Source organism: Bos javanicus, chromosome 19 (genome assembly GCF_032452875.1).
Source record: "Bos javanicus breed banteng chromosome 19, ARS-OSU_banteng_1.0, whole genome shotgun sequence".
Lineage (NCBI taxonomy): Eukaryota > Metazoa > Chordata > Mammalia > Artiodactyla > Bovidae > Bos > Bos javanicus.
The window spans coordinates 16,273,621-16,283,071 of record NC_083886.1 but is presented as its reverse complement, the minus strand read 5'-3'; the positions used below and the strand labels follow the sequence as shown (position 1 = coordinate 16,283,071).

At 57.0% G+C, this 9,451-nt stretch overlaps 1 protein-coding gene across 2 annotated transcripts; it reads right to left on the bottom strand.

The window, feature by feature from the left end:
- Positions 1-260: 260 nt before the first annotated feature.
- Positions 261-9,072, bottom strand: NLE1 (notchless homolog 1). Of its 2 annotated transcripts, XM_061390367.1 has the most exons (13): positions 9,011-9,072; positions 8,737-8,880; positions 6,929-7,146; positions 6,288-6,367; positions 5,372-5,448; positions 5,102-5,199; positions 4,574-4,766; positions 3,883-4,018; positions 3,671-3,717; positions 2,759-2,961; positions 968-1,127; positions 808-878; positions 261-604 (listed from the first exon to the last, which is right to left on the bottom strand). In XM_061390367.1, the coding sequence occupies exons 1-13, from the start codon at positions 9,029-9,031 to the stop codon at positions 592-594; spliced, it is 1,461 nt and encodes a 486-aa protein (XP_061246351.1). In that variant the 5' UTR covers positions 9,032-9,072; the 3' UTR covers positions 261-591. The 2 variants fall into 2 exon arrangements, with proteins under 2 accessions (XP_061246351.1, XP_061246352.1); XM_061390368.1 differs by lacking the exon at positions 261-604 and having other exon boundaries at positions 2,759-2,825.
- Positions 9,073-9,451: the final 379 nt, after the last annotated feature.

Genomic DNA, 9,451 nt, shown 5'->3' with positions numbered 1-9,451 from the left:
GGGCTGAATTCTAGTTCATGCAAACAGCTACACGTGGCTCGTGCTGCCAGAAGGGACAACACAGCCTTAAGAGCCTCCTCTAGCTACTACGAGACAGGCCTCAGCGCGTCACCCCAGCCTCTCCCTCGTAGGCACGGTGGCAAGAAAGGAAAGACCGCTTCCTGCTCAGCATGGTACTGGAGTAGCCCAGAGGAAGGGGCTACACAAACTGACCCAGCATAGACCCCTGGGCATCGAGGACAGGAATCGTAACCCAAACACACAAAATATAAGTTATTTATTTGGTCACAGAATCCGGGGCCTGACCCTGAAGAGAGACAGCATTTAGAAAAGGCAGCAGCTGGTCATCGCCCAGCCTTCTGCTGCCCATGCTCGTGCTAGCGAGGTACCGAGTGATGGCCGATGACTGGGGTCAGTGACGACCTCCTGCGACCTTTGACCTGTTCTGCGGAGGGACCCCCGTGGGGTCTGACCGAGGACAGCAGGTCACGCTCATTCTCAAGGCCATCACGCAGCCTGAGGCCTCCCATCAGAGCAGGCAGCGGGCAGAAGCTGAGTCCAGATGGGGATCCCAGAGACCTGGGGGGCTTCTCATCTCCTCCATCTGTGAACAAAGGCAGGGAATGGGATGGGGACCCCAGCTCAGGAAAGGAAGGCACCGCACAGTCCCAGGAGCCCACGATGGGGGCGAGCCTGGGCAGGTGGAGAGCCCGTGGAGCTCTCTACCACGGGGGACGACCACGAGGGCGAGGGCAGGAGAGCCAAGCACACCGGCCGCCACTGCACCCCCCACACCCCGAAACTCACATCCGGAGGCACTTGTCCTTCCCACCACTGGCCACTCTCTGGCCATCGGGACTCCAGTCGACAGCGTATACCTAAACGGGAGGGGGACAGTGGTGCAGTGAGCAGGGTTGGGGTCGGGGGCAGGCTTCAGTCCCCGCTCAGCCCAGAGGGTTGGCCGCACCTCGTCCGCGTGGCCCGGCAGGTCCGTGGACAGCTTCTGGGCCTTCACGTCCCACACTTTGAGCGTGCTGTCGCTGCTGCCGCTGACCAGGAGCCGGCTGTCGGCCGACCACGCAATCTGGTACACGGCAGCCACGTGGCCGCGCAGGGAGGCCAGGTACCTGGGCCAGGGGGGAGAGTGATGAGGACGAATGTGAGATCTTGGGACACGTCTGAAGGGTGCTCGAGGCCCCCGGCAGTCGTTCTCAACTGTGGCTGCATGTCAGGATTACCTGGGAACCCGTATAAAATCTCCCTGCCTGGCCCCCACCCCGGACCAATTTAACCTCTGCTGGTCATTGTGATTTTGTAAAACTGCTTCTAGGATGCTTCTTGCCGGGCCTCCACGCTTGCTCAACTTTGCAAGCCTTGAACTCCAATGCCCCCATCTCTTGGCCCATCTGCACGACACCCCCCGCTCTGCCCAGCCCAGCAGGTGCCTGCTGACAGGTGGCGTGAAGGAGCAGTGGGCCGGGCCACTGGGACCTGGTCGGACAGACTGACTGTGTCTGATGGTGCAAGTCATTGGGCCTGAGACTGTTTCCTTGTCTTAAAAAGGAGCTGGGGACTTCCCTGGGGTCCAGTGGTTGAGAATCTGCCTTCTAATGCAGGCGACTCGGGTTTGATCCCTGATGGGGGAATTAAGATCCCACATGCCACGGGGCAACTGAGCCCACGTCTGCAAGTAGAGAAGGCCACATGCCGAAATGAAGACCCCTCACGCTGCAACTAAGACCCAACCCAGCCAAGTAAATGAATTAACCAAACAGCCTATTTCACAGGGCTTTGGTGTGGAGATACACAGAGACGGACACACAAGTCCCTCTTTGGCCTCAGGAGTGTTTCCCTGCTCCTTCCCCAACCCACGCCTCGACCTCTCCTCCTATCAACTGCAAGGGCGCTGTGCCTCGTCACACCACTGCTTCTCAGACCTGAAAGGTGTCCTTAAATGGCGGGTTCTGATCCCCAAGCTCTGGGCTGGGGGGCCCAGGGTTCCGCAATTCCATCAAACTCCCAGACAGGTAACGCACTGTCTGATCTGTGGACTCCACTGTAAGGAGGGCCAGATGACAACCAGACCACAAACCTACATTATCTGCTGCATCCCCAGCCCTTGACCAGCTTTCAGACCATTTCTCTCCCTAGGCGTACAATGAACTAGCCATTCTCAGCACCCGCTTAGTGAGGGTGCTGAACACACCGCCTCGTTCAATCCTTGTGATAAGGCTGAGAGGTGAGGGGTCTGCACACCCAGAAGAGGAAACAGGGGCTCAGAAAATCCAGGGACTCCCCTGGTGCTCCAGTAGTTAGGAATCCGCCTGCCAACGCAGGGGATGGGTTTGCATCTTTCCTTGTCTGGGAAGATCCCACATGCCTCGGGGCAGCTAAGCCCACCCCGCGCACCACAACTACTGCGCCTGCCCACCTAGAGCCTTCTCGTGTTGCTTCACAGCAAGAGAAGCCACTGCAATGAGAAGCCGGCAGGCCACAATCAGAGCGTGGCCCCCGCTCACGGCGACTAGAGAAAGCCCGCCGGCACGCCACAATTAGAGTGTGGCCCCCGCTCACTGCAGCCAGAGAAAGCCCACGAGCGCAAACGCAGATCCAGCAGAGCCAAAAATAAAAACAAAATAAATGAAAAAAAAAAAAAAAATCCAACCGCTTGCCACAGCCACACAGCTAGGAAACAGCAGAGCCGAGCTCCTTCCGGAGGGGGAGTGCCCCTCCTCCCGGGCCCACGCCCCCCACTCACTTGCCGGTCCTGCCGTCCCACAGCTTAATGGACTTGTCGAAGGAGGCGCTGGCGATGACACGGGAGTCTGGGGAGAAGACCACCTGGTTGATGAGGGCCTGGTGCCCCGTCATCCGTGCCAGGGGCTTCTTGTCCTCTGCCGGGGACCACAGGAACAGGGTGAAGTCATCTGAGCCAGACACTAGCCTCTCTGGGCCCCGGCCCTGCAGCGGCAAGGACGCGCACATGGTCTCAGGGAGGAGACCCGACCTCAGGGGCAGACACACCACTGTCTGCTCAATCGTGGGCTCGTAACCACCGGACCGCCAGGGAAGTCCCCACCGTGGTATCTTAACAGGGGGCCGGGTTTGCTATGTGGGCTTGTGTACGTGTGTGTCTTTACTGTGTAGTGTGCACACACACGTGTGTGTGAAGTCTCGGAAAGGACACACGAGACACTGGGAGCACTGGATGCTTCCAGAAGGAGCCACAGAGATGAAAGGCTCTCCACCATCTATTTTTTGTGTGTTCTTTGAACCCTAGACTATCTGAATGTGTTACTGAAACTAAATGGAATTTTAAAAAGAGAGGGACTTCTCGTGTCCAGTGATTAGGACTCCATGTTCCCAATGCAGGGGACAGGAGGTCTATCCCTGGCTGGGGAACTACCAGCCTGAATTCCGAGGCCAAAATAAATAAACAGAGGTACCTTAGAATTACAAATAAATAGATAAGCAAAAAAAAAAAAAAAAAAAACCCAAAGTGAAATAAACTGATTCACAGTGCACTAAGGTTTTAGAATTGTAAAGGAAGAACTTTGGGGGAACGGTACATTCTGTACTGGGGCTACAAGGGAGAGGGGCCTGAGCCTGTGCAGGGTTTGGGGGACGAGGAGAAACCCCACATGGAGTTGGGGGTGCTGGGGACGCTCACCCGCACAAGGTTGTAGCGGCTAAGGGCCCTCTCCTTCAACTCCTGCACTGTGTCCAGGCACCAAAGGAAAGAAGGAACAAGGCTGATGAGAAAATTCAACATGGACAGCAAGCACCCCCCAACCCGGCCGAGGCTGGCCCCTCACACGTGAAGCCCGAGAGCCAGCTCCTTCTCAAGCAGCCCTTCCTCCCTGCCTCCTTCCGCTCACTCACAGGACCCTCGGAGGTCTTGGGCGTTCACTGAGGCCTCGGCGGGCTCAAAGGCCCCTGTGCGCAGGGCGTAGTCGGTGCTGAGGGCCATGGTGTTCACCCAGTGGCCGTGGCCTTGCAGAGTCCGGCACAGCACGCCCTAGGGTGGACGGAGACAGGTCAGACGCTCACAGAGCACTCTACACCCCAGGAACGTGAATGTCCAGGTCAGCCCCAGAAGATGGGGGGTGGCCCACAGGACTCTGAAGCAGGGCCCTCATTCACTGTGATCCGAATCAAATCAAATCACTGTGATCTGAATCAAACCACCCATCAGATCACTCATCGTGATCTGAATCAAAACTCGAACCCTCTGGGTTCAAGTCTCTCATTGTGAAACGAGGGCATGAGCCCAGATCAATGTTTCTGAAAATATGTTTCACAGAAGAGACATGTCAGGAAAAAAGGGCTCTAGTCTAGTAAGTTTGCGATACAGCAGGCCTGATAAACCTAAATAGGCTTCCGACAGCAGGAAATTCCAGAGCCTGACCACGCTCAGGGGCCCTGGATTCTCCGCTGTAACGCAGCACTGACCCCAGGACCCACTGTTCAGAAGCACCTCCCTGACCAGTTTCCACAAGTTCAGGAAACACTGGTTCGACATCCCTGACCCGTGATTTCCCCAGTCTGGTTCCGGACCCCTCCCAGCTCTTACATCATGAGCCCTCCAGACTTTGATGGTGCGGTCCTGGGAGGCCGAGAAGAGAAGCCCGTCCCCTCCCCACCGGAGACAGGTGACTGACTGCGTGTGCCCGGTGAGGGTGCGCTCGCAGCGGCCTGCGGTCGTGTCCCAGACCCGCACACTGCCGTCCTTGGAGCTGCTGGCCACGTAGCGACACTCGGGGTTGCTGGGGAGGAAGAGATGGGTCCTCACTTCTGAGCGGGCAATGCCTGTCTTCCCATGCTGCCTCCCGATGCCCAGCTCGAAGGCCGGGGATAGCGTCTTGAAGGCTTCCTGACCCCACCATCCGGTGGCTGCAAGGTGGCTCTCAGTCCCCGTGACGAGCGCCCACCACCCCCCACCCACGGGTGCAGACGACCTTCCCCACCGCCTGCCACGCTGTCACTGCCAGTCAGAGCCCCCACCCTGTCCCCTAAGACTCCTCTTAGGCGAGTCTTAAGGGGCGGGGTACAGCTTTGAATCCCTGGCTTCTCATTCACCCCAGTTGTCAGTGTCACTTACGCGTGGAGGGGCTCCCAGCTCAGGGCTGTGATCCACTTGCTGTGGCCAGTGAGCGCCCTGCCCACTTGCTTCCCTGTGCTTGGGTCCCACAGGAGAATCTGCGGGACAGAAGCTCATCAAATAACCCTCCCCAACCTTCCCCTGGCCCCACCCAGGGTCCCCCGCGCACTGTCTCCAGCCACCCCTCCCCAAAGACCCCAGTACCTCATTCTGAGGTACTCCCAGGAAGGGACTTCAGGGCCCCACCTAAGTACCCCAAGCATCATCTACCTGGCCATTCTTACAGCCTGAAGCCAGCTTCTTGCCATCTGGGGACCAGGATATGCTCAGGACCCAGTGTCTGTGTCCTGGGAAGACAGGGAGGGGAGAGAGGGGGGCCACACCTGTCTTTATCCCAAACGCTCAGCAATGCCCGGCACACTGCAGAAAGTGCTATTTGCCACATAGTTAGCTGCCAAATAAATGAATGCTCAAACACTGATCGAAGAGATGAGACTCCCCAGGCAAATGGCAAACCCTCCCCAAGTGCTAGAGCCATGCAGCTGCTGCACAGATAACACCGCCACTTTCTAATGGTTCCTCACGTGCCACGTGATATAAAATTCTTGCACATGTCAGCCCTTACAATTCTCACGATAGCTCTAGAGTATGGAGCAAAGTGAGAAGTATCACCCCCATTTTCCAGATGAGAAAACTGAAGCTTAGAAAGGAAGCGAGGCCTACACAAGGTCACCTCACTAGTGTGAGGCTCCCGGGCCAGCAGCATCAGCACCACCTGGGAACTTGAAATGCAAATTCTCAGGCCACATCCCAGACTGGAGGAGACAAAAATTCTGGGGGTGGGACCCAGAAACCTGTATTTTAACAAGCCCTCTAAGTAATTCTGATGCATGTTCAAGTTTGAGGACTACTGTGGCAGAGACCGGACTTAAGCCCAGTTCTCCTTGCTACCAGCCAGACAGTCCCTGCCCGCATCCTCCCGCTGACTTTTGGGTCCAGTCTCTGCTTGTTTGTAAGTGGCTGGTGGGGCTCAAGGGTAAGGTCTCCACCTAGGAACTGGCAACCGCTAACTGGATGTTAAGAGGCTGGAATGTGCTCTGGGCCTCCCAGGAACTAGAGAGCTGAACGAATCACCCGCCTGCCTCTGTATCAACACCGCTCTGTGGGTAACCGCGTGCATACCGACCCTGGCATGTGAAGTGTGGCGTCTCAGTGCTGAGATCCCAGAAGCGAACTGTCGTGTCTCCGGAGCCACTGGCCAGGTACCTGGGGAAGAAGAGGGGCGGCCTGACCTCTGTACTGGGGACATGGGGCTGGGTTGGGCCCCACCCAAAACACTGCACTCGTACATTCCCGCGGCCTATTCAACTGTCTTCTGGGAACAGAATCTGGGAGTGGAAATTTCTCTCTCTTCTGAAAAGGAGAACTATAACACACAGGCCATCTGGGAGAAAGGAATGGCCACAGCCATAACCAGTTAAAGCTTCTCAGAGGACTGTGAGAAGCAAATAAACCCTGTTTCTCAGAGGAACAACTGACTCAGAGAGGTTAAGTGACCTGCCCAGGTCACACAGCAAGGAAGGGGCAGAGGTGAGCTTGCAGCTCAGCTCTCCTGAGAGCAAGTCCAGGAAGGGCTCCTCCAAGGCAGGTGTCCTTGGCCTTTGGGGACAAAATTTCAGTGGGTGAGTCACTTACTTACACCCTGAGCCCAGAGCTTGGGTCAAGGAAAGGCAGCCAGAGGCCCCACTGAGCATAACTTGGGGGTCCCCCCACCCCAGCCAACAGCTGCATCCACACTCCCCTCCATGACTCTGCTACTGTCCTTACTTTCCCGTGGGGCTGAAGGCCACGGAAATGACCGCCTCACTGTGACCCTCCAAGGAGCTGGTGCAGCGGGTCACAGCGCGAACCCTGAAGATAGCTTGTGGCTGGTAAATGATGTCCAAGACCTTCTCTGTCTCCACCGCCTGGGACTCCAGCGTCCTCCCCAGCGAGGAGACGATCTCCGCATCGTGCACGTAGAAAGCCAGTGGCAGGGGCTCCTCCTGGAGGACAAGAGCAAAGGGGACACCCCATCAAAGGACGGGCAGGGCAGCCTCCACCGGGGACACTCCCCTCCCCACCCTCTGCAAGCTGTGTGCAGGCAAAGCCTTCTTTTCAGCCACCCTGCTTGGGACACCCCCATTATTCCCCATTGAGCAAGACCTTTTTAGTCCTTCAAAATCAACTCCAGAATATTTACAAACCATTTTAGAATCCTTTATCTGCATCTCACAACTACCCTGACAGATAGGCGCTCATACTGAAAAAACAGAGCAACCAAGTGATCAGCCCAATGTCCTACTGCTAATGACTAATTCAGGTTCTTCAGACAGAAGTCCAGGATTAGAATTAGTATACAGCATTTAAGGCATTTTCTAAACCACCACACCAGGCTCTATAATGTGTAAGAAGCATCCAAAAAGCTGATTGAAAATGCAGACTCTCTGCTTCACCCCTGGGTCCGGTGTAGTTAAGTGTAGGGTGGGGTCCAGGTACTGCATTTTTAAGCAACTTCCCCCACCTCCAATGTTGATGTTGTTCAGTTGCTAAATCCTGTCTGACTCTTTGGGCCCCCATGGACTGTAGCCCGCCAGGCTCCTCTGCTCTTGGAATTCTCCCAAGCAAGAATACTGGAGTGGGTTGCCATCTCCTTCACCAGGGGGTCTTCCAGACGCAGGGATCGAACCAGTGTCTCCTGCACTGCAAGCCAATTCTTTACCACTGAGTCACCAGAGAAGCCCACCTCCAATAGAGGGCAGCATTTTGATAAACACTAGCAGCTTAGAGCCGAGAAGGCAATGGCATCCCACTCCAGTGTTCTTGCCTGGAGAATCCCAGGGACGGGGAGCCTGGTGGGCTGCCGTCTATGGGGTCGCACAGAGTCGGACACGACTGAAGTGACTTAGCAGCAGCAGCAGCAGCAGCAGCTTAGAGGAAATCAGTCCTGAATATTCATTGGAAGGACTGATGTTGAAGCTGAAACTCCAATACTCTGGCCACCTGATGCGAAGAACTGACTCATTTGAAAAGACCCTGATGTTGGGAAAGATTGAAGGCGGGAGGAGAAGGAGACGACAGAGGATGAGCTGGTTGGATGGCATCACCGACTCAATGGACATGAGTTTGAGTAAACTCCGGGAGTTGGTAATGGACAGGGAGGCCTGGGGTGCTTCGGTCCATGGGGTCCCAAAGAGTCGGACACGACTGAGCTGACTGAGCAGCTTAGGAGAGAAGTTTTGAGTCTGACGTTTGAGTTCCAACTCCATTATCTACCACCTACGGCGCAGCATCTTACACACAATCGAATGATCGTAGGCAACAATGTAAAATGAGGTTAGTTAATGACAACGGGGAGACAGTGCGGGGCTGCGACAAGGAATCACTGTGATGATGCGCCCAATGTGTTCAAAACGCGCGGTCTCTCCGCAGGTGGGCCCTGAAGGTGGGCGTGTAAATCGCTCACTCGAATCACATCTTCCGACCCTCCCCAAAGGTAGACCGCAAGGCCGGGTTGTCAGCACTTCGGGGGAGCGGTGGGGGCCCTGGTACCCAAGACCTTCGGCCTCCCGATCCCCCGCGTGCCCGAAGCTCACCTGGGCCAGTAGAGCGTTGCACACGAGCTGCAGCTTGTCCGGGGTGATGTCCACGGGCACGTCGAACGGCGAGCCCAGCAGCTGCCCGCCCTCATCCTGGAACTGCACGAGCAGCCGCTGCACATCGCGCGTCGCCGCCTCGTCCTGTGCGGACAAGCGCGGTGGGCGTCACTCCCGCGCCTCGGTTACCTGAGGGCCCCCACTCCCGCCTCCCTACGGCCTCGGGAAAGCCGGCGGGAGAGCCCGTCCGCGGGCCCCGCCCGCACTCACGCACACCCACCGCCGCCGCCGCCATCCTGCGTCCCCACGTGGAGGAGGTAACTCCGGCGTGATGGAGCGCCTCTGCCGTGGTTCAGCGGCGCCGCAGCCCGCCTCATCGCCCCCTGGTGTCGCGGCGGGGAAGTGCCGCGCCCCGCCAAGCCTCCTGCATTGGGCGTGGGCTCAGCTCAGCCTCCACATCCTACCCTTGGACCTGTGGCCGCCTGGGCGTTCAGTCTCTCCCAGTGCCTTGCAGGATACTGACAACCTTTTGTCTTTTCAGAACAGCGATTCTTAGCCCCAGTTTTCAGTTCAGTCGCTCAGTCGTGTCCGACTCTTTGCGACCCCATGAACCCTGTCCATCACCAACTCCCGGAGTCCACCCAAACCCATGTCCATCGAGTCGGTGATGCCATCCAACCGTCTCATCCTCTTTCGTCCCCTTCTCCTCCTGCCC

Excerpts from the sequence above, each read along its gene's own strand:
- NLE1 (XM_061390367.1), bottom strand. The coding sequence starts at position 9,031 with ATGGCGGCGGCGGCGGTGGGT. Across the intron at positions 4,767-5,101 it reads AGCTGGGAGCCCCTCCACGC|CAACCCCGAGTGTCGCTACG; the intron begins GTAAGTGACACT and ends CTTCCTCCCCAG. Across the intron at positions 4,019-4,573 it reads AAGTCTGGAGGGCTCATGAT|GGCGTGCTGTGCCGGACTCT; the intron begins GTAAGAGCTGGG and ends CGTCCACCCTAG.